The sequence below is a fragment of the Salvelinus fontinalis genome, chromosome 41 (assembly GCF_029448725.1).
Source record: "Salvelinus fontinalis isolate EN_2023a chromosome 41, ASM2944872v1, whole genome shotgun sequence".
NCBI lineage: Eukaryota > Metazoa > Chordata > Actinopteri > Salmoniformes > Salmonidae > Salvelinus > Salvelinus fontinalis.
In genome coordinates, this window is record NC_074705.1 from 9,908,421 (window position 1) to 9,933,666 (window position 25,246).

The 25,246-nt window shown below is 43.7% G+C and overlaps 1 protein-coding gene across 1 annotated transcript; it reads right to left on the reverse strand.

The window, feature by feature from the left end:
• Positions 1–80: 80 nt before the first annotated feature.
• Positions 81–24,390, reverse strand: LOC129840412 (collagen alpha-1(XXVIII) chain-like). Its single transcript, XM_055908261.1, has 36 exons — positions 24,057–24,390; positions 23,759–23,917; positions 22,410–22,984; positions 19,703–19,723; positions 19,513–19,572; positions 18,711–18,764; positions 18,579–18,623; positions 18,367–18,393; positions 18,231–18,275; positions 17,660–17,704; positions 17,403–17,456; positions 11,062–11,130; positions 10,901–10,969; positions 10,664–10,732; positions 8,482–8,550; positions 6,981–7,049; positions 6,804–6,872; positions 6,627–6,695; positions 6,449–6,520; positions 6,280–6,348; positions 6,090–6,161; positions 5,928–5,996; positions 5,755–5,823; positions 5,552–5,620; positions 5,399–5,467; positions 5,202–5,270; positions 4,351–4,419; positions 4,180–4,248; positions 4,011–4,091; positions 3,844–3,879; positions 3,715–3,751; positions 3,022–3,579; positions 2,266–2,504; positions 1,747–1,984; positions 1,264–1,455; positions 81–1,163 (listed from the first exon to the last, which is right to left on the reverse strand). The coding sequence occupies exons 2-36, from the start codon at positions 23,898–23,900 to the stop codon at positions 1,159–1,161; spliced, it is 3,633 nt and encodes a 1,210-aa protein (XP_055764236.1). The 5' UTR covers positions 23,901–23,917; positions 24,057–24,390; the 3' UTR covers positions 81–1,158.
• Between the last annotated feature and the right edge of the window lie 856 nt (positions 24,391–25,246).

Below are 25,246 nucleotides of genomic sequence, written 5' to 3' on the forward strand. Positions count from 1 at the left end.
AAATAAATGGCAGCAATTGTAATGTAGAAAACTGTACGGCAATGTACTTGTATGATAAACATCACAAATTCAGACAAACATAAAACAACCACATTTTTATTCAAAAAAATCTTGGTTAAAAAACACATTCAAATGCACAAAACTGTCCCTATACATGAATGGTAGAGCACCGCTGTCATTTCCTAGCATGGTTTGTTGACAGCATTCTGAGTTGATACAGGGTTGGTACTTCTTGGATATAATATTAGTTGCTCATAGTTTCTGTAAACGTGTTAATACTGGGTCACAAGCTAGATGAATAGCATTATTGCAGGAACACGTTGTGGCACCAATGTTGTTATTCCTCAGTTTGAACAAAGCAGATATTACAATTACGTTAGCAGTATAAAATCAGTGATCAGCATAAAAGAGTTATGACGGGAGATATATACAATACATACTGATGCTATCGAAAAAAAATCTATAGACCATTCTGATTTGGCACTGGAAGCATGTATGTATTAATTAATCAGAGAATCAGTGTCTAATACAGCAAGTGGTATTTTCTACTATTTCCTGACTACATTCCTTAGTGAGATTGACTGAATTGTGTGTTAAAAAGGATGTTATATGATGAGCTATCCATTCATTTTGAATGAAAATGGTCATGTTAAGTTAAAGGCCCAGTGCAGTCAAAAACGTGTTTTATATATAGATGTCTACACTAAGGTTGAAAAGTGACTGAAATTTCAGCCTGTTTTGGTGGGTTGGAGTTTTGGTCTTCCATGGTGACATCACCAGGCGGTAAATTAGTTAATAGACCAATACAAAAGAGAGTTCCAAACCACAGTAAGGTACTTAATTGTTAGCCAGAAATGATTTGATATTGAGATAAAAACGGCTGCATTGGACCTTTAAGGAAACATTTGACAGAGATTGGCGGTAAAAAAAATCTAAAAAGTTCAAATCAGTCACTGGAATTAGTTTAGGAATATTTATAATAAGTGCGTAGAGTTTTAGTTCAAGGGTAGGAGAGAAGAACTAGGGAGTGTCAAAGGAGCATTTATTCAATAGGTACAACATAGTGTCATGACTTGACCTTCTTCCATTGTGAAGTACACGGTGCCATGGAACATCAGTTTAAAGACTGAATTGAGCGAGACAACGACAGATGTCTTCTCAGCCTGTTGTGAAGAAACCACATGACAACATTCACACAAAACCCATACTTGAATGAATATTCAACTGAAACCAAAGATCATTGAAAGATGAGCTATACAATACCGGCTCGTTCTTGCACACATGTCCTCTTGCACTCCTCCTCTGTGTCGAAGCGGTTCTGGTTCCCCTCACAGGCTCCGTACCAGAACTGGGCGCATGCGTTGGCCTGCTTGTCGTAGTACCAGCGCATTTTGTAATCCCGACATGGGCCCTGGTCTAGGACCAGTGCACAGCGAGGGTCCAGAGGCACAAACTCTGACCGGGCAGAACACAGAAAGAAGATTGTTAGTGAAGGCCCACTAAATAAATATACATATATAAGGATGTAGGGGCCATGGCACACTAGTATACTGATTCTGTTCATTGGCAGATATAGCTAAAGCATCAACAAAATTAGGGTAAATTTCAGTTGGAATCATTCAGTAATTGATTGACAGGCTTTGTAGTAATCTGAACGGCTCATGTGAATCAGACACAGGGTAGACTGCCATGACTACATAGATATAGCACAACTCTCAGCTGTTGTTGGCAGTGGGTACAACATACCTTTGGGAAGTTTGGGTCGTGGTGCAGGCACTAACTGGACAGAGCCTGAGGACCCTGAGGATGAAGATGACGTTCCTGATGATGATGATGATGATGAAGAGGACCCTCTTATATTTGAAGATGAGGATTCCCTGGAAGAGGAGGACGTGTTGCGGTTCAACGTGGGAACGTCCCCGCGACCAGTCTCCCAATCTGAGGTGTGAATACCTCCATCCTGGCCTCCCTCACGCGGCTCCACCTGGAGCCGGAGGAATAGAAAACACACAAGGAAGAATATAAGGACAAACAAAGTCCTTACCCTATTGTCAATTAGTAACAAAACACAAATACACCGTTTTAAAGCCTGAAACAGAGTAACAAGCCCAGTGTTACTATAGTGAGATAATGTACAATAGACTAAGAGGAGACAGTGTTTTCATTAGTTCAATGGAGCATGCAAGTCAGGTCAACTATACATTGACAGTAGGTTGTTTTCTGGCTAGTGCCTCTGCTAAATGTTTGTTAATGTGCTGTAAAGACCTGTACTGTGGCAGTGCCAGGGTTGATAGGCTGGGTTAGGTCTACCCTGCCACCCTGACTTTGAGTGCTGGTAGTGGTGACTGTTCGCCTCCCGTTGTTGAAGTCCCCCTGGTTGGTGGTCCCATAGCCAATGCCATAGTTCCTGTTCTTCCCGTTCCTGTATCCATTGGTGACACGGTTGTATATCGGACCACCGTTCTCATCTTCACAGAACCTGCTGACAAGCTTGGACTCCAGAGCTGAGAGAGAGCGACAGAGTAACAGGAGTTGTGATGACGGAACAAGTGATGAATCGCATTGTACCGGTATTAGCCTTGGAGACTTCGCGGCAACTTGATGCAGTTAACTTGGTACATTAGGTAAATTTACAGACTACACCGTATAATAACAGTAGACCAACTGCTAACGTAGGGGCAGGAGTTTTTCTTCACTGTGTCAGCTGACCAGGAACAACTCTAGAGGACAAATATACCAGGGCCATTCAACATTCAGCTAACAGTGTAATATGACACCACCTACAGATGAAACACTATGGTGTCTTAAAGGAGGCCTTCTCATTTATGCTTTTAGATAGAAATGTCAAATATATGTCAACAATCCTTCCTGCAAAGGACTATTCTATGGATTATATTGAGTGATAATCCCAAAAATCATGGTCTTTTTTGTTTGGGTTTCGTGAGGAATCACTGACGACTACACCAACACGATAAATCAAAACCAACTGAATGTAACACCAACCTTGGCGTTTTGCCTTACCTGGCAGCGTGTTGAAGTCATCAATGAGGTACATGTGTTCACTATCAGGGTCTGACGCAATCAGGTTGAGCTCCCTCAGGAACTCGGACTGCGTGGGGTCAGACGTATTCACGATCCCCAATGCGTACATCTCGATGTTGGCTGCGTGCGCCTCCCGCACCGCAATATCCAGCTTCACCGGCTCCCGCTTATCCGTCTGTCCGTCTGTAATAACTATAGCCACTTTACTGACCCCCTTGCGAGAGCTGTAGAAGGCTTCCTGGGTGGCCTTGCGGATGGCGGTACCCGTGTGGGTGCCCTCACCTATATAAGGGATATTTCGTATGGCCTGTTTGACGTCCTGCTTGGTCATGTAGCGCGCCAGGTTGAACTCTAGCTTGACCTCCAGGCTGTAGAGGACCAAGCCGATGCGGGTGGCGTTGCGGCCCACCGTCACGCGGTCCACCAGGGCTGCCACAAAGTCCTTGATGATCTCAAAGTTCTCCGGCCCAACGCTCTCCGAGCTGTCAATGACGAACACCAGCTCCATGGGCCGCTCCTTGCATTTGATTCCGCAACCTGGAAACAACGCAGAGGTATACGATTGGACGTAGAAAGGACGTTTTCTAATGCACTCTCAACAAAGGCATACTGTATGTTGCAACCAATGTTAAATTATACTACACAAGCACAACAAATAAATGTTTTATTTACCACAAATCTCCTTGATCAATGTAATGATCACTTCTCTCTGTGGGTCAAAATCCGGATTGACATGGTGACTAAATGGAATAAAAAAAGACTAATGTGAACTCAAAAGACGGCTAAAGACTGAGAACTTACTGAGATGCCCATGTCGCCTTTGAATCCTGGTGTGCCCTAAAAGGAAGCAGTAAAACATTGGTCTGATCAGTTTCTATTCTGATTGCAGTTAATTGTTTATTACAGCATGTATCCCTGTTATCAAATGAATCGCCCTGATTATAAAAGCAACCTATGACATGACTCACTGATTGGCCAGGAACTCCACGGTCACCCAAATCACCTTTGACCCCCTTCAGGCCCCTCTCCCCTCCAGAGCCACGGTCACCCTGTCACAGAGCCAGACAACACAAGATCAAAGGTCACAAAAGTTCAAATACACTGCCATATGCTTCAAACCACTGTGTCTGTCATCACCTTGGCCCCTGGGAATCCTTCCCCTGGTGGCCCCCGAGGGCCCGTCACGCCCTGAGACCCTGCCTCGCCCTGAAAGGGTCCACAAAATACAGAGAAGATTTGTCATGCTCAACATTTTATAGAAACAAGAAAATGTTTATTTGCTTGCTTAGTTCGAATTACTAGACCTACCTTTGGGCCCTGAATACCCTGCCCAGGGGGCCCCGTTGGCCCTGGTGTGCCCGGTCGTCCAATACCACCCTAGAAATGCGCAGAAGTTATAACCATGTGTACAATAGCAATTAAAAAGTGTCAGCACAGCACAACACAGCCCAAACACACTGCACTACCCGTGTCAAACCTAGCTAGTCACGCAAAATAAGCTAAAACAAGCGACAATCCCGTCACTTTTCACTTAACAAACCTAGACTTAAAAAGTGACCTGATGTCACAGGGAAGCCGTTTCACGAGCAGGCAATTTCACAGCTTGAGTGTCTCTGGCTTTACGGTTCATAGTCTGACACACATTAGCAAGCTTACTGTAGGAGACCAGACCTACTGATGTGACGGACAGGGCTACCTCAACCCTCAGGTCTGCCCGCTCCCTAGGGCTTCTGGGGCTATAGGAGATTTAAAGCCTGGAGAGAAACCTGGATGTTATATTACAAGCTAGACTGCCGGCTCTGGGTATTGTGTTGGTTATAGGCACCCTGGCCCCAATGGTTCTCATTAGACCCTTATGTTGGGATATATTCACATGTTCTTGGTAGTGTGTGAAAATGATATATGTCCTGTAAGAATGAAACGCTGATTATCGCAGCCTTTGAATACAAGGTCCCTGGGGATACGTGTTCACACGTACAAGGTGGATCTGAAATGTGGAGTCTGCCTCAGTATGAGGTAATACTAGTAGCGATCACCATGAGTCAGTGGGTTTATGATGGCGCTGAACAAGGCTAAATCGGTTTCGCATCAGAGCTGGGATTGATTCTTTGCCAACTGTTTAGCAGATTAGCTTCTTCATGTCAGACTACAATACATACCGGTAGACCTTGTAGCCCCTCGCCTGGGGGGCCTGCTAAACCTGGCAAGCCCCTGAATCCAATATCGCCCTAAATGGGAGAAAACACACGGATATCATGATGTCCTCTGCTAATTGAGGTCTTCAGTTCACCCAGGGCTGTTGTCACTATCCAAAATAACCCAGATCCGACACCCTCACACGGAACCATATCTTTACCTTTGGTCCAGGGATGCCCAGCCCCTCCAGGCCTGGTTCACCAGGAAGCCCCGGTAGACCAGGAGTTCCCTACAAACCACAGGTAAACACTGGGATCAACACTGGTACAACTCATGCAATAGCAACACATGAATAATCAGCAGTATTGCTCACCGTAGGGCCAGGATAACCATCGCCTTTGGGCCCAAATGGACCAGACGGACCAGGACCTCCACGATCACCCTAAAAGTTTGTGAGAAAATAAAAGTACATCAAGATTCAAGTAAATAAATATCAGTACATCAATGAATTACGCTGATTATAAATCCGATGAATTATTCCCTATTATTCTAGTAGTGTGACATAGTGTGTCTCACCTTAGGACCAGGCAGCCCGTAGCCTGTCTCCCCTAACGGTCCAGATGGACCAGGTGGGCCAAGATCGCCCTGAGATAGAGTTATATGGTTAAGAGACAGTTATAACATGGTTATATGGCATAAACCTCATCTACATGGTGAATTATGGGCATTTTGGGACAGAGGGCTGTTACCTTAGGTCCTGTGATGCCCCGCCCTGGATGTCCTGGCATACCCAGTCGACCTGGTGTCCCAGGCTCCCCCTGGAAGAGGTCAGAAGTCAAAGATCGCAGTGTGACCACATTACACTACAGCACAGAGTGTTGACTGAGGATAATTGAGGACAATGTCCTCACCTTTGCTCCAGAGGGCCCGGCGATTCCAGGAGGTCCACCCAAGCCCCGAATGCCCCTCTGGCCCTGGTCTCCCTATGTGGAGAGACATCATTCGTCAAAGATACAGCACAGTAAACCAACCTCAGAATACCACAGCTGTCCAGATTAATGAAGATGAAAATGTGAGGAGAAAACCTGGGAATCTTCTTACCTTCTCACCCTGAGTGCCAATCCCCGCAGCTCCCTCTGGCCCCCTCAGACCACCAACACCTTGTTCACCCTATATAGACAAACAAAGAAAGCATATGAATCCAATGGTCACATTCAAAGAGGTACAGTATCAACCTATGGTGCCGAAGAGATGGCGGAAGATGAAATACCTTCTGTCCCGGGGCCCCATCCTCTCCTGGGAGGCCAGGAAAACCAGCCAATCCTGACGCTCCTGGCTCACCCTGAAGAGAGATCGTTGGTTGTCTGTCTCACATCGACTCCATATCCAAATGTGACACCACAACGAGGACAAACTACACATTGCGTTTCCATTGGAGGAGGACTCACCTTTGCCCCAGGTTCGCCAGCCCCTCTCTCTCCTGTTGAACCTAGCTCCCCTGGTAAGCCCTGGTCACCCTGTGGATGAGAGGAGCACCCATACACAGTCATTAGCGATAGCCTAAACATACCATAACCACAATTGATCCGAAAGTAAAGTCAAGGAAGAAGCATTTAAACACAAACCTTGGGCCCTGGATAGCCATCTCCTTGTGGGCCCCTGCCCCCTGGTGGCCCCCGAGGCCCCTCTATACCCTGGTAGGACAGGAAGCACAAAGTAGTCACATTAGGACAGTAATCCATAAACTATGTATGGGTGACACTTGGTGAAACCTGTAATAATGAATAGGTGGGCCTACGTACCTTCTCCCCTTGAATGCCCAGCCCTGGCAGGCCGACAGGCCCTGGAAAACCTGGAGTGCCAAAGCCACCCTGAGGGTCACAAAGAGAAACGTTGTTGGCATCATAGCTATAATTACACCAACACAAGCTTGTTGATGCGTTACAGGAAAAGGGAATGAAATAAATATACAAAAAGTACATATACATACATATTGGTTTGGATATTCACCCTTTCATTAACTGTTATTAAATGAAGGGAAAGTAGTCAACATAACACAAATACTGTGCTAAAAATCATCCTGCTAGTCACCTTGCTTTAAATATTGAGAATGTTCACACAATTGACTATTTTGGTAGGCAATAAAGTAAACCAACTCCAGAGCCAATGACCCATACATGTATGCCTCATCTATAATCTAAAAAAATCCAGCTTGACTCACTTTATAACAACTGTTGACACTATAAAGTTACATGGCGTAAACACAGAATGTTAGCTAACTGCATTCTTGCTGAAGGATTGCCCTCAATATATGATGAAAGCACTGCCAATATCCCAATGATGAATTTCACCACAAGGCTTAACTTGCCAAGACTAATCGGGCCAAGAACAAACACCATTTTAAGGTCAATTAACGTTTAAATCTGTGAGAATGATCATCAGCTACCGGCATTCTATCGGTGTTAGCTTCATTCATAATGGTATAATTAAGCAATAAGGCCCAAGGGGGTGTTGTATATGGCCAATATACCACGGCTAAGGGCTGTTCTTATGCACAACGCAACACAGAGTGCCTGGACACAGTCCTTAGCCGTGGTATATTGGCCATACATCACAAACCCCCGACGTGCCTTATTGCTATTATAATCTGTTTACCAACGTAATTAGAGCAGCAAAAATAACTGTTTTGTGATACCCGTGGTATACGGTCTGATATATCACGGCTGTCAGCCAATCAGCATTGAGGGCTCGAACCACCCAGTTTATAAAGTCATCAATTCATATCCCATAATCAGTGTGGGACCGTGATTCTATTTCTGACAGTACACACGCTGTTCACGTAGAATGAGGCTGTATCTCAATAGTGTTAAGTAGCTTCCTCTCCTTGTCTCCTCCCCTTTATCTGAAAACTCAGACTAGGTGAAAGCAAAAGACAGGAAAAAACGCCCCCCAAAAGAACCAGGACTTTCCGTCCACCTGTCCAGACCTTTAAAAAACAGTTTCAATGAAGGCAAAGAGATGAGGAGAGGAGGCCACTTTAGACAATTGACATGAACCCTTTACATCAGCCTTTACTTCACCCATGAACTTTCTCACAGCACAGCGTCCAGGCCTTGAGCCCTGTGTGATTCATCACCACACAGATTCAATAGAGGCCTCATATATAACCTCAGTATGAATGAGACCTAGACGCCAGTGATTCTGGCCACTCCTTACCCAAGGCTCTTTATGTGTTCCTGGAGTACACTGCGTGTTTGTGTGAAGGCCATTCACCCAGATTTAGTTTTATAGTCTATACTGTACCTTGTCTCCTTTGATTCCAGCGCCGGGCTGTCCTCTGGGCCCCCTTGGGCCCTCCAGACCCCGGTCCCCCTGTGGAGGGACAAACACAGCTCTTTACAATTATTTTCAGTCTCTCTCACACCAGAGAGAGATAAACTCACACCAGCCATTCAGTGAAGGCAGAATCCCAATTTGAGTTCTGTGCCCATAACTCAGACTTTCATCTACTGATGTCAATGAGAGATTTAGATTTCAGATTAGGATCTAATAAAGAAAACAACCATGATCCCGCTAACCAACAACCACAAGGCTGATAAGAACAATGAAACATTATGAAAACGTTAAACTGAGTTTTTCCTTCCGTCTTGGCAAAAGGTTCAAGCATTCCGTTGTAATGTCTGTTTACGTCTATCCATGTGCCACGCCGAGGATGGTTCGCAAGGTGACAACGGACGTCCGTTTACTGTGTCTGTTCCTGCGTGAGAGACAGGAAGTCTAAACAGGAACGTGAAAGGGGTTCTGGAAACTTCTTCAGATATCTTCCCAGCCTTGCATGCATCCACTCTGGACCTCCAAGGAACGTTCCAGGGAGATCACGCGGTCGAGGCGGGTTCTGACGGATGTTGAGATGCCGGAGGACATGTTTAGTGTTACTCTCATAATTCCAGCGAAGGGCTTTGGCACCGAGCGATAGTAGATCAGCACTGGTGGAGAAGGAAACCACAGCGACCAGCTGAATGTCGTTGAAGGTTCTGTGTACTTAGTTACTGCAGGAGTCAGGCTCCGACTTGAAATGATAGAAGACTAAAATAAATAAACATTGTGAAGGACACAATAATCAAATTTGAAGCAGAGAGAGTGAGGGAGAGATGTGTGTAAAACATGTCCATTACCTCAGAGGTTACCTCAGGTCTGGGGAGAATACACTCTAGGTATTGCTAATGCTGTAGCTGCAAAGACAAACCAGCAACATACCTGCAACGGAGCTTAGATATAATGTACGCATTAATCCCCCATAATCCTCAATTTCTTCACCCCAGCAGGTGTTGACAACAAGGGTAGCAGTAAAAATCTTTTCAACTCTCGTGAATCTGGAACTTGTCAGTACTTGTGACTAGCAACAGAGCACTGCTGCTCACAACCAGAGCTGTGTGTCTGGGGTCAGCCTCAATGCAGAGAAGTAAAAGCCTCGAGGCCATCTAACGGTAGACGCTTCTAGATGACTGGTGGAAACTCACACCGTCACTCTCTCCAGGGTAAACTGACAGATAAATATCTCTAATGATAGGATCTTTGAGTGGACTGAGGTTTCAATGAAATAATGCAATAAAGGATACGTCTCTTCAGTCAGTTGACTGGACTATTATGAGTCGAAGTTGCGACTTCGCCAAACAGAGATTCCATTTGGCATGATGTTACTTAAGTGCGTTCCCAAAACGTAATCAAGCGTTGTTTACCCAGACCGTTCAGGAATGATCAAAACAATTGTGTATCTGTGTTACCTCCTCACCTGCCACTGGAAGCCTAATGTTTTCCTTGGCGCGAAGTAGGCAATATATATCTATATAAAACTGTCCTTACCGTAACGCAGCTCTCTCTCTAAAGGAATGGCATGTTTGCATTGTTGCATTTACAACCATTCTCTTACAAGTCCCAACACGGCTACAGTATAACATAATATCTTTGAAGGCAAGACCCTCACTGCAATTCAAATAGCCGTATCCTGGTAACACTTGAGTTCAGAGGATATGTTAGAGCAGGGAGAAAGAGAGAGGTCTGGTTTGGGCAGATGTAGCCCATGTGTGCCTGAGCAACCAAGTGAAAAGCAGATGGACTCATTTCTTCCTTCTGGTCTCAGTTGAATGACTCACTCCTTTCATGTTCTACAGGGATTCTGGATAGCTTCTGGGTGTTTTCCAGCCCAGGGCCCAGAGGCTGTATGGGTTCACCTGACATCCATTTGAACTCTGAACTTCGCCTACCTGCATGCTGGAAGTTACTCCGTAGTAGAACAAGAAGAAGAAATCACTGATCTATAGATCCATTGTGTGGACACTGTGATACCAAATAGAGGTGTAATTCAGATGGACTTTTACAGTGCTGTGTCTTCTCCTGCAACCATCATCCATGTGATGTTGCTGGTTTTACAGCCACAGATCTGGAGCCCGGCCTGGGACACATCTCTGCAGACGCTCAGTCATACCTTTGGCCCGGCGAAGCCTTCTCCTATAGGACCCTTCTCTCCTTGGACGCCCTGTGGCCCTTGAGTCCCCTGTGAAACACAAACAAACAAATCAACCAATGGTGAACAGACTTGAATAACCATAGACTCCATACACAGCTACATGAACACCCATTTCACTGAGTCATTTCTGAGTATTCATAAATGCATGCGTACATTGTGGTCAAGTATGTGTACATTGTGGTCATGCTAACTCACCGGTAGTCCAGGTTCCCCTAAGCCAGGTGGTCCCGGAGGCCCCAGTCGCCCCTGGAACCCCACATCACCCTGCAGAGAGAGTTGAACACCCGCGAGGTGAGATACAACAGGTGGTTGGGGGGAAATGTAATTTTTCAAACAATGGGATGATGGAGTGATACCTTGGGTCCAGGAAGCCCAATCCCAGTTTCTCCTTGGATTCCAGGTGGCCCAGAAAGTCCCCGCTCACCCTATAAAACATACACACACGTAACCATGCAGGAACAGACACACTTCAGTAGACAGGATATTCATATCGAAAAGTGTTTGGCACAACAGCAATTCATAACTCTGTGTCTCTCCCTCCTTCTCCTCCACCATGGGCCAACAAGAGCAGAACTCTTTGAATGAGGTGACAATTTCCTTTGAATTCCTCTTATCTCTAACCATCTCCATCACTAACCCAGCCATTACCTCACCACACACACACAGCACCACACAAATCACACACACTGACCTCAAACATTAACTTTTTTCCCCTTCACACATCTTCCATCAATCAAATTCTACTGGGGGTTCAGGCTAGCACTAGGTGTTCTGAAACTCCTGGAGAATTCCCTCAGTCAAATCACTATTGTTAAAAGCCATTATTCAAACAGTGCCCTCCGTAATTATTGGGACAGTGAATCATTTTTTTCTCTTATGGCTCTATGCTCCAAAAGTCTGGATTTGAAATCAAACAATGACTGTGAGGTTAAAGTGCACTGTCAGCTTTAATTTGAAGGTATTTTCATCCATATCAGGTGAATTGTTTAGAATTTACAGCACTTTTTGGACATAGTTCCCCCATGAGAAAGTTAGACTCACAAATACCATACCCCCCAAAAATGCTAACCTTCCCTGTTATTGTTATGGTGAAAGGTTAGCATGTCTTGGGGGTATGATATTTGTGAGTCTTTCTCACTCATCATTATTGATGATTCACTCAGGATGATCCGTAATCATGGTAACTTCCGCATTAACGTGTAAGTGTTTAGAAACACATTTTATTCTTAATTACAATAAAAGTGACTCCAAAATTACACAATACATTATTTAGCATTCGTTTTTTGGGGGCTCAAAATAATCTGAAACACAACCAAAACAAAGAGCAAATGCATTCAACAAATGTGTAGAGCTACAAGCTTGATGTAGTCATTGTGTGCTATGAATATGGGACCATATCCTTAACATTTATTACACAAGTGAAATGGGGGGACTATGTACTTAAAGTGCTGTAATTTCGAAACGGTTCACCCAATATGAGTGAAAATACCCTAAATTTAAAGCTGACAGTCTGCACTTCAACTTCATAATCATTGTTTGATTTCAAATCCAAACCTTTGGAGTATAGAGCCAAAAGAAGACAACATGCTTCACTGTTCCAATAATTATGTATGGCATTCTAATAGCAGTGCGAGAAGAATGATAGTTACATACCACACATTTCTTTCTGTTCTCTTTCCAACATGTCGTGGGAAGCTAAATGTCAGACATTAGTCTGCCATTCATTTGATCTTGGATGACAGTCAAACAAGCAACATGAACATTCTTTCAAAACAATTAAGCCTCTAACTGCCTGACTGAGTGTGGGCATATGTCAGACTTGGCAGGAGTGTTGCTGAGAGAAGTTTGAAAAACAAACTGACAAGATAATAACATGATTACAAATCCATCAAAGTTTCTGTGGCGTTCGTGCAATGACTGATGATACTTAGCAAGTAATGTATCCATTCAAAACATGAATGTACACATACTTGGTCAATCGTCTGCCATCTGCTTTTGGGCCCCACTTGAATCTGTCTGTCAGTAGCTCTGGTCCAGGGCGTGATGTGCGGCTTGCAGAAGGCTCAGCATCGGCAACCCGCACAGGAACACACTGGACCAGAGCTAGTCAGTCTACTCAGTGGGACTGATACCAGCGTAGTACTCGATACCGAGGTCTCGAGACCACATATTGAGTATCTCGGTCTTGTCTCGGTGTTGGATACATGTGAACTCGGTCTTGACTCAGAGTAAAAAAAAAAAAAACGTTGAATTATCAGCTTCCATTCAGTCAGCCATAAAACCACTTCAACGGGCCAGATACATACAGTCCTTTCTTGAAACATTCATATCTTAATAGCCTTTACATCTATTATAGACATGTTTGCACAGTCGCAAACCTATTGGACCCAGGCCAGTGTGTGACGGGTTGGTGATTCTGAAAGGAAACAACCGTAATACCAGCCCACTCATGTAGGAGAGTGCATTTTTTGTCAAACACGAAGGGCCAGTGGTGTAGTGGAGGGTATATTCAGGTACTGTATAAGCCTTATACCCACTTTTTTTCAGTGGGCATTGCGTATACTTACTTCTTAATCCCCACTGAGCGTACCAAATTAGTGTAGGTGTGTGTGTGTATATATATACACACACACACACACACTACCGTTCAAAAGTTTGGGGTCACTTAGAAATGTCCTTGTTTTTGAAAGAAAAGCATTTTTTTTGTCCATTACAATAACATCAAATTGATCAGAAATACAGTGTAGACATTGTTAATGTTGTAAATTACTACTGTAGCTGGAAACGGCAGATGTTTTATGGAATATCTAAATAGGTGTACAGAGGCCCATTATCAGCAAACATCACTCCCGTGTTCCAATGGCACGTTGTGTTAGCCAATCCAAGTCTATCATTTTAAAAGGCTAATTGATGAGTAGAAAACCCTTTTGCAATTATGTTAGCACAGCTGAAAACTGTTGTCCTGATTAAAGAAGTAATAAAATTGGCCTTGTTTAGACAAGTTGAGTATCTGGAGCATCAGCATTTGTGGGTTTGATAACAAGCTCAAAATGGCCAGAAACAAAGAACTTTCTTCTGAAACTCATCAGTCTATTCTTGTTATGAGAAATGAAGGCTATTCCATGCAAGAAATTGCCAAGAAACTGAAGATCTCGTACAACGCTGTGTACTACTCACTCAAAACACCAGTCTCAACTCCAACAGTGAAGAGGTGACTCCAGGATGCTGGCCTACTATGCAGAGTAAAAAAAAAAAGCGATATCTCAAACTGGCCAATAAAAAGAAAATACTAAGATGGGCAAAAGAACACAGACACTGGACAGAGGAACTCTGCCTAGAAGGCCAGCATTCTGGAGTCGCCTCTTCACAGTTGACGTTGAAACTGGTGTTTTGTGGGTAATATTTAATGAAGCTGCCAGTTGAGGACTTGTGAGGCGTCTGTTTCTCAAACTAAACACTAATGTCCTTGTCCTCTTGCGTAGTTGTGCACATGGGCCTCCCACTCCTCTTTCTATTCTGGTTTGAGCCAGTTAGCGCTGTTTTGTGAGGGGAGTAGTACACAGTGTCGTACGAGATCTTCAGTTTCTTTCTCGGTAACCGGGAGGGTAGGAAAGCCGTTTCAACTTATATCTACCAGTAAATGCTAACTAAGGAAATGTTAGGTTTGCAAACCAAGTTTGGTCCGAAGTGTTGGTTAGTAGGCCATTTGTGATGCGCAATTGTCATCATGTGCTGTTTGCATCTGGGGCGTAGGCATGGGTGGGCCTGGGTGGACATAGTCCCACCCGCTGGGGAGCCAGGACCTGCCAGGCCAAGTGGTGTGTAATCATGTATGCCAAGGGAAGCCAGGCTTCCCTAAATATTTGACAAATAAAAACATTTAAATGATAAAATCATGTATCTTTCGTCTCTCTCTGTGTTTTCATAATTTTCAGTCAATTCACAAGTGGCTGAGTCTCACCGGAGAAATCATCCAAGAAAGGGAAACAGTGCCCCTCCGTCTCAGTATGTGTAGCTCATGTATCTGATTCTGTCTGGACCAAAAGAGTATAACATGTTGCCGCCGTACCATTTGATTGATGCCAGCAAGCGTTTGAACTCAGCAAAACGCCCCCCAAAAGGAGGCCAGTTTGGATTTCGCTTCAGACTAATCAAATCACTTCCTTTGCAATAGTCATTTTCAGAAAAACATGTCTGTTTCTGGTCTGCCTATGTTGATGTCCTGCAGTAGCTAGATTGCTAAATCATCCCTTTGGCAAGCCATGGATGGGGCTTTGGACTTGTGGTTTTGAATTAAATGTCTGCACAGGCCAATTATTAAGATGGCGATTCTGATCTAACCATAAATTAATATGTTGTTCCCACAGGCCTGAGATGATTGAAGTTCAATATGTAGACTAGATGTAGCCTTGTAGGCTCACAATAACTAGCTAGAAAACTTAGCTGGTTCATTGTTGCCCATGCAAGGAGGTCAGGCTAGCAAGCATTTTTGCTAGGTAGCATATGACAGCAAAAACTAAAAGTGTACTGTATGACAGAGCCATAGACTGTTTTGCCAACATAAAAGAGAGGAGGATGGCATTGGTGTTCAACTAGTGTGAGTGCAAAAGAAAATGCACGCACACACAGAATTCAGAACCAGGGACAGCCACATGATATTTAGCAACATTGATTGGACTAAATTGCTTTTGGTATCCTTACATTTGTTTTCATTATATTAAACTAAGCATATAAAGCCTTGTTGATTGGATGATGTTTAAATGTTTAAGTTGAAATGGTGCTGGAATAGCGGAGGCAGGGCTCCTGTGGTCTTTGTGCTGACTTGCGGTAACTTTGTGGTTCTAAATCAGTAGCTGTTTAGTAAACTGTCAAAACATTAACTTGCTTGACCATGCTGCAGGTGATATAACTGTTTGTATGCAATATTAGCTTTCTGGACTACACTGGACAGATGTTGCTCTCTGGTTTTGTGATGAAACAAACATGTGTGTAGCTGAATTTATGCCACCACTGTGTGAATTGTCTTTTTGTTGTCACAACCTTATTGTATATCTTGGTGGCGCATGAATGAATGGGTTATAGAGCAAACAAGGCAATTATCACAACATAGGTTATAATTTGGCTTTTTTACTGGCTTGGCTTGCTCAGTGATTTTTCCCACCCACTGCTACTGGCCAGGCCCACCCAGAAATGATCTGGTTTAAGCATTGTTGTGGACTTAGCACATAACATTTTAACATTTTTTGTATACAAAAAAAATGTGATTTTGAGAGTGAAAATCTGAAAAACCTATAGGAAAACTCATTTAAAAAACTTAGGAAAACAGGTTTTTTCACACAGGGTGCCTTTCCTTTCCACTCTTTGGCAAAATTAGAGTATACCTGCTTCTCCAGGTACCACTGCATAGGGCCGATGGAAAGACAAATCCCACACAGCATGATGTTAAAGGATAAGCAGTCCATAAACTCAGACATAATAAGCCAGTAGGTCCTAATCATAAGCATACAAAAACACAACATTTCCCAATCAAAATGACTTCCCATTACAAAAACATTTGAAGTTTAGCACACAAAGTAACTGGTAAACTAAAGTTCAAATGCAACAATGTTTCATACACATAAGTTATTTTCAAAGAGATGGCTAACAACAACAAGCGCGCTGCAATAAAACAACAATTCCACTCACCAGATGACGATAATTGTTGAAGTTATTATTGAAAAGGGGGAAGCTAACAAATTAGCAATAACATCTTCGATAACACCTGCTGCTGCAAACTAGCCTACAACAAAAGCTAGCTAGACCATGGGAAAACTACAGCTCGCTATTGCACAGTAACCTCTTGGCATTCAAGAAGGCTTTTGTAAAAAACGGTCTCACACATTAAATCAAAATGTGATTGGTTGATTCCACTGTCATTCCAAAATGTTGCCAAATTACAGTTTAATGGCAGATGCCTTCTATCTCGCTTCTGATGGCCTAGCCAATGGCTGACTTAGTTAGCTAGATTGATCTCCCCAGAGACCAGCAAAATAAAAATCGTGATTGGATGTTTTTTTCTTCACTTCAGTGTTAACCCTCTCCTTTCCAACAAAAACTGAAGAGATTAAATCAGAACATCATTGAAAATAATAATATAATTATATAATTATAATGATGATTTTATAAATCCTTAGCCATTCTATAGAAGGCATATTCTTCCCCACTGTAATAATTTGTAGATTGGCTCTATTTTTCCTCAGCATGCATTTTTCCACTATTCTGATTGTCGAAAGAATCCATATGTTGTTCTGAAATATGAACAGAGAAACACTCTTATTATGGTGGTGATTTGACAAAATGACTATCATGGCCTTGAATGGGACTTTTTCTGGTCTCGGTCTGGACTTGGTGTCAGATCTGATCCAAACCAGATTCCATACACCCAGACAGAACTGATGTAGTCCAGCCAATAAACTATGATCTAGTTTATTAGTTATCCGTATGGATTTGAGATAGAAGGTCACATTTGATCAATGGGTTGAAACTAAGGAGTGGGGGAAATTCTGGCACGTAAGCCAGACCAGTCAGTCAGTCAGTTAGTCAGTCACAAAGTAGTTGCTTTCTCTTCCATCCTATGGGCAGATGTGGTTCATCTAACTAATGGCTTTCTGTGAATGACACTGTTAATGAAAGGTATTGGGTATGAAGTAAAACTCACCTTTTTCCCCATGAGACCCTCAGGCCCGACATCGCCATTTGGACCAGGTAACCCCTGTGAGAAGACAGAATAAAGTAGTCTACAAATGGACAGGTATACAAACACAATTGAGTTTTAAACGTAGAGGACAGCTTGAAGGACATGTTTTACTTATATAGTAAACTGGGGTCTGTCAGTGAATAACCATTGAAACTACCTAGCTTGTGACAGTCTCAACAAAGATGGCCGACACAAAGGATTCTAGAACAGAGGCTTACCTGTAGCCCTCTGTTTCCCCTGGTGCCAACTGGCCCCTCAGGCCCCTGGAGAAGGAGGGGGTCAGTCAGTTCATGTCAAAACATGACAAACAAACAGGAGGCACAGTCAACACATGGTAGTATGGGTTTCACACTGTCTGCATTCATCAGTGCAACATCATAGCCCAGACAAACAAAAACTAGCCAGCAACACAAAAGGTTGGCTAAAGTATAAACAGACGGGTATGTACTGACACTAAAGCTAAACACATAAAATACGATTAAACAAAAATACACTGCAGCTCGCATTCATGGAGCTAAAGAAGACACTTTGACCCAATGGTCCCTTAGGTCAGGGGTGTCAAACTCATTTAGTTCATAGTTTAAATATATTTTTTGAATTACTCAAACCACCCAAGGGCGGGATTGGACCCCGTCGCGGGCCGGATCCAGCCCGCATGCCATATGTTTGACACCCCTGCCTTAGGTCCTTGGTAGGGGTGCGATTGCGATGGGGGCAGGGGAGTTGTAACTTAATTTGACAAAATAAAAAAACATTTGATGACAAAAACAAAAGAAAAAGACACTGTACCCTGTCTCCTTTGGTTCCAGGCGTGCCACATTCTCCTCTCTCGCCCTACAAGGAAAATGAGGTAGGTACATTGTGTCATAGTTACTAAATACTAGGACAGCCAGGAGGGATATTGATCTGGAGATTCATATCCTACCTGCTCTCCTTTGTAGCCCGGCTTGCCCTGAGTAGAAACAACACAATCTTGATTAGCGAGGAGACAGTGATCAAAACATTGTCACAGACCGCAGAACAGAATCCTTGTCTTTATAGTTAGCAATGCTGAGTTGTTGAAGTCTGTTTCAACAGCTGTGTACATTCATCTAATAATATAACAGCAGGTGTTTTGGGTATGCCCTCTGTACTGACCTCTTCCCCATCTCGACCAGGAAGTCCACTGAGCCCGCTCTCACCCTGAAAAAAAGAGAGAAGTAAGGTTTTGAAAACAGAATGAAAGACTAATTGGAAGAGACACACACAGGCAAAGCAAATCACCAATACCTTTGATCCTTTAACACCTGGGTTCCCATCCTCTCCAGAATTCCCCTTCTTGCCCTGTGGAGGGAAGGGAAATCACATCAGCATGGTATGGAGAGAAACATCTCATTTGTGGTGTGTGTGTGTACTCCTCAACAGCATCTGATCAGTGTGTGGCAGCTGCTTCTGGTTTGAGAAACTGCTCTTTTGGGCTGTTGAAGGATAATGGCGGTGATTACTGTGTACAGGCCCTAATACTAAAGTACATCAAAGTACATCCAGTGGGGCTTCCTGGTTTTGACCTTCTAGATGATGATACTCTACAATGTCTGGTCACCAAGGGAACAGTCTACAGTATTAATTGTCAGTTAGGTAAAACGACTACAATGACCTATTTACTGGTGAGGATATCGTGACTGCCTTTGTCTCCAAAAATACGAATGCATCCTTATTAGATATCCTGGAAACATACATTTTTATGTAACCTACAACAGCAGAATTCTGAAGATTTTCCCAAGCCAATATCTGTAACAGCTTGCTGATCATAACGTGAAGTAGGGAATGTTAAGCATTTGCTACACTATCACTGCTTCAGGGAAGCAGATATGAATCGCCTCTAACCACACAAATCACTAAAGCCTACCAAAGCCCCTCAATTATCTCACGTGTAAGCATCAAGGCAGGCTCCGTGTGTTGGTACTGTACAGTCCATCAAATTGGAAGTAATCGTCCATTACAGGATGTTCAGTTCAAAGGGGGCTGTGATCTCAATGTATTGATGTCGAGGGGAGCTTGAGGGTGATGCTGGTCATGTTCAGACACTTACCTGGAGGCCAATGGGTCCCCTCTCTCCCTTGTCACACGTACAATTCGGGGCCAGAGGACACTTAAACCACAGGGACACAACATAGGGGGTCAGACAGGAGTTCAGACTCCTAAAGAGGGTAGTTCATTGACTAATGTGTGAAAAGGCTGCAGTATATCAAGATTAGTAGGTCTAGATAACTGGGACTTACCCCCTCATCAGCCAACTCTGTCTGTGAAATGAGAAAAACAAATCATTGGTAAAAATTTAGTCCACTTCATATTTATTCTACACATATCTCATGGCGAGAAAGTGATTGTTGAACAAAGTCAGGACATTCCTCTCCCCACTTGGCGCAGACATACCTCTAGTTTTGATTTAAGTTTGGTTGAGATTGTCACGGATTCCCCCGGACCTACGTCACCGGCCTCTAGGCGTTACTGAACTGTCTCATTACGCACACCTGATTACAATTCCCTCCTGATTAGTAATTGTATATATGTGCCCTCTATTCACCACTGTGTTGAGGGTTATTGTTCCCATGTCCATTGGTCTTGTGAGTACATGTGTGGTGTAGTGTCGGCCTTCGGGGTGTGTGGGTGTGTGGGTGTGTGGGTGTGTGGGTGTGTGGGTGTGTGGGTGTGTGGGTGTGTGGGTGTGTTATTATGGGTCTCATCCTGGCTATTTATTAGAGGTTTAACCTGCTCTTTTGTTTGGGTTACATCCCTGTATTTTATATACCTGTTTGTTTTGGGCTTTGTCCCCATACCTTTTCATGGCACGTAGTCTTTTTGGGTGGTGTTTTAAACCCCCCCCCCCCCCCCCCCTATTATGAATTCCTTTGCCTGTCTCCAATCATTTATACTATGTGACAGATGTCAACTAGTGTGAATTCAATGTTAAATCAACAAATGTCACTGGATTTAGGTTAAAAGTTGGGTGTAAAAAAATGCATTCCCCTCATGTTGACTTTTTAAAAAAATCCAATCAGTTTTTAATGCTAATTCAATGTCATCACGTTGAATTGTATTCTTAAAATGATGTCGAAAAAAATTTGATTCAACCAGTTTTTGCCCAGGGGTTCATTTCCCTAGTTTTGGCCACAAACACAGATTGCTTATGTTTATTTGTGTTGCTTGCTATTTCAATCAAATTCCTACTGCTAGACATCTCTCATATTGTTATACAGAATATCAAACACAAGTAGCCTAGCTTTAATGTTTAACAATGTTTAACAATTAGAGTTTAAAGTTACATTGTATCACTGATGTGTAGGCTACACCAATGCAGATTGTTTGTAGACTGGTTATTTTAATGTTGATTGCTGAAATACCTGTTTAGGTGCATTTTGGATTATCCCAGTGATATGGGGTTGGGCATTTAACCTGTTAAAGTTGCTCATTTCAGGAACGTTTAGGCTGGAGTGCTAAGTTTTCCCAGGGCTCTCTAAACTCAGCTGTGTGACTAGTTCTTAGTCCATCTCAACCTCTGCCTCCACCTCACCGTACAAGTCTACTACAACCGCCAGCCCCTGATCCTGTCAGCTGGAGGCCTAATCCAAAAAAACACTGGTACAAAACTTATCGTGTTTCCCAAAACTTGCTATTGCTTTTTCTGTCTGGACATGCAAGCCAGCCACATTCTTTATGGTAGGAGAATGGTTGAAATTCCACAAAAACAAACATAAACCACATGCAGTGGTCAATAAAATGTCTCGGAGCAGCCAAAGTATATTTCCGCTTGCAGAGAAGCACCTGACGCCACCACAGAAAGTCTGCTTATTCTTACTGTGAGCGGATTGGTACTGAACCAGCCGGAGACAGAAGCATACAAGAGATAAAAGTCTAGCTAATGGGACAGACAGTCTTATGACATACAGATGCTGCCTGAAACAGGATGAAAGCCTCTGTCTGGACTGGGTGCTATTGGGTACCCGAATGCAACTCGAACCAGTCCATAAGGATCTAGCAGTAGAGCGCGTAACTAATGCAAGTGCTGCTGGTTAATGTGGATTTGATGACCAGATTTTCTTGATCATGTTATGTCTAACACCTGCGTCAACAATTGGTTTAGAAGTCGAGTGGTGTGCATGAGACTCAGAGCTACTCAGCTATGCATGATCTTGCTGAGCTTCCTTCCTACTGCACACAGCAGTTTTCCACAGAGTTTTAACGTAGAACTGATTTTATAGTTAAACAGGTCCTGAACTCATATTGTGTCTCCAGACCTACTGTACTGTTTCATGCCCTAATTAGTCTTCTTGGAGAGACATCAATGGGTTAATTTCCCTTAATATTTCCTTAATACTTACACCTGATGTTTCAGTTAAAAAGAATGTGGTTAAAATAGTTTGAAACTCCAGAATGGTTTCCAACAAAATGCCTCAGGAACACCAGCCAAATCTCCAGGAACTATGACAACTTAGCAGGTGCAGTGAGTTGAAACTACACCGGATGCCCCCAAAAAGTATATAAATTATTCTCAGTCCTAAACTGAATGCTTAAACACTAAATATACATGAGTCCTTTCCAACCGGCAAAGAAAAAGCATGCGAGTCTTGACATGAGTAAACCTACATAATATTGTGTAATCCAAATATATTTGCATCTATTTCTTCTCAACACATTGTCAAGGCCCAGCTTGTTGTAAACATGGTAATATCCAAAAAGTGATGAGCAAACTATGGCCCGGTTTTGACAAAGCCTGATTTGTCCTTCTGATGGTGGAAGCTAATTCCCAAGAGGGAGGAGTCCACACAGATTTAAAATGCTCTACCTTCAGCAGTTATACAGCCATGAGACACATGCAGCAAACCACAGAGACTTCTTCTCTAGACACCTAAAAAATGTGGACTGAATTTACATCTCAACAAACCACCACCTGAACCAGATGATGAAACGTGATGACGTTGCACTTACGATCTCTTTGATGACCTTGTCCACGATGCCCCTGTCCTGAAGGTTATGTAGGTAGCGATTGGCTGGGGAGCTGGCCAGCTGGCGAAGCTGTGCCACGTTGGAGGCGTCATTGGCTGCGGGCGTGATGCCCACCATGAAGAACTTCACGCCCTGGTTTTTGGCGTCAGCCACGGCGGAGAAGATGTCTGGGTTTCTGGGGTGGGGGATGCCGTCCGTCAGCAGTATGGCCACCCTGATGCTCCTCGGCCCTGACTCCTCCATGTAGATCTTGGTAAGGTTGGTGATGGCATAGGTGGTGTAGGTGCCGTGGCCGATGTATCTGATGGGCGCGATGCGAGCCTTGAAGTTAGCCACCCCCCTCCACTGCTTGAAGGTCTGCTCAATGATCACATGGCTGCTGAACTGCAGGAGGGCGGCTCGTGAGCTGAGAGCCCGGCCCATCTGGAGCTTGACCTCCTGCAGGCGTTCAACCACATCTGTGGCGAACATCTTCTCCTGGGCGTGGTTGTCCTTGGCACTCTCCGAGCTGTCCACCAGGAAGGCCAGCTCCAGGCCACAGCCCTCGTTCAAAAGTGCTGAGAACATGAAAAAAGGATTAACCAATTGTTAATTTACCATTACACAAGATGTACTGCTAATTTGTCAGTCTTTGGTTGGCAGAGGGCAGAGCTGGGGTCAATCCCATTTCAAAGCAGGAGATCCGATATGGCTAAAACTGGGTATTTTCTCAAGACCAACATTGGCCAGCAACTGACCACAAGTCAGAAGGTTAAGTTCTGAGATACTGAACCTTAATGACCCAGAGAGAAGATTGAACCCAGAAAAGGTCTGATATGATTTATTGATCAAGGTGGAAGTGAAGCTTGGAGGGGCGCCATGACTTGAACTGTGAACTGATGTTCCTGATTCCTGTCTGATATCTAAAAGGCTCTAGGAGACACGATTCACACGAGGCATCCTAACCTACAATATTTTTAAAGAAGCTAGGGCACAGATCCAATATAAACCGGGAATAAATCACATTTATGTTCAAAGAAACGTGTCCGAGAGAATATGCCCGGGGATACATAGCTCTTGTTCTGTTCAAGGAACAGAACAGTTGCCACTGAGATGGATGGGTTTCTAAACCTGGCTGTGAGATATAATCATTTTTTAAGTGGGTCCCATCTTCTGCCAAAGACTCTTTAAAATGAGATGATTGCAAGTTTTTCTTGTAGCCACATTTTTTCAGTGATGGAAGCTTTACCTATGTATTTTCTGAAGTGAAGATATTCTAGCCAACACTATGTCTCAGAAAAGCTTTTCTGTGTCTCTCCTTTCAAACTAATAAACACTTTTTTAACTCTTACATTGGCCATTCTTGGGTATGACGTTGGTTGTCAGTAGTTTGTTCTTGCCTCTCCTGTCCCCGGTTCTCTCATCATAGTCACCCTGAGCCCAGAGACTGTGGAGTCTACAGAGCAGCAAGAACCAGTACAGAGAGGGGAACATCACCACCTGTTATCCTCCTGAGAGAGAGAGAGATTCATTTTGTGTTCAGGTAGAAACTCACATGAACATCTGCACACCAACACAGAGGTGCAAAAGTCCACCATTGACTGAAACCCATAACCTGTAACATTTTAACTTGATCCTGCACATACTCACGATACAGTGCTGCAGGCTCAGGTCTCCAATATACTCAGCTCAGTACAGTGTTCAGGACAGGGTAAGGTGAACGTGAGCGAAAGAGAGAATTATAGGGAAAAAGACTATTTCAGGTGTTGTTCAGGTTAAGTTCCACTTAGACTCTGCATATTGTCCTGCTCCTGTGGTGGTGATGTTGTCCAGTCTGCAGGATGGGAGCTGGTCAGGTCAGGTAGGATGTCTGCTGTACGGCAGCAGTGAGGTGAGGGTCTGTGGAGGGCTGCGCTCTGGCTCACACTGGGTTCCCTGAGGTCTCTTTAGTTGCAACCATCCTCACACAGACACAGTGAATAACAGTAGAGGCAGAACCAGCCCCTTTTCACTCACAGCCACTCCATGTTTGGAGAGGGGTGGGGCAGGGAGCTCTCGTGGGGCAGGGCTAAGCTGTAGGGGGGAAATGTTATTTTTATAATAGTTTTTGTTTTTATAAATAGGGGATGGGATGGCACATCTGGGCTGTAATAACAAAAATCATATACATATATATATATTTTTTTTTTATGGGCCTTTGTCCATTCTTGCTTGTTGCCTTGTAACTTTTACTATTATTCACTGGTGAACAAGGGTAAATTCCCATTTCTGCCCCATATTCACCTGATGTCTCATTCTGGGAATAATGGCTTCCGGAAGCCTCACCCACAGAACAAAGCAGAGCTTTTCGGAAGGAGACTGGTATAGATTTACTTCTAGGGCTCTAGGCAGCGCACCTTGCTAGCACAGTTTGCCATGATTCACATTCATGTGAAGGCACTAGTCTTTGGCTGCAGCTGCAGGGGGTGAGGCAAGACTATAAAATATTTAAAAGAATAGCTGTAGCTGCTCCTCCAGAGAATTTAGCACTCCAACAACCAGTTTCAGTTCACAATACCCCGTTCACCTTGTCATTTTTAAATAGGAAAATATTTTTTTAAACTTTTGATTCAGTCCACTGTGTGAAACCAAATCTGGAATACAGAGCTCATGCAAAGGTAGTGAAAATCCAAACCCATATCCCTGGCCGCCAGACTTCTGGCCGCCAGAAAGAGAATCATGCAGCTCTGCTCCACCAGTGCACTTGGTGGTGACAGCGTGTTTTTTTTATAGCCCACAGTATTCCAAACCTGGAGGCAGAATGCAATCAGAGGTGAGCTGCCACTCAAAAATGCCATTGT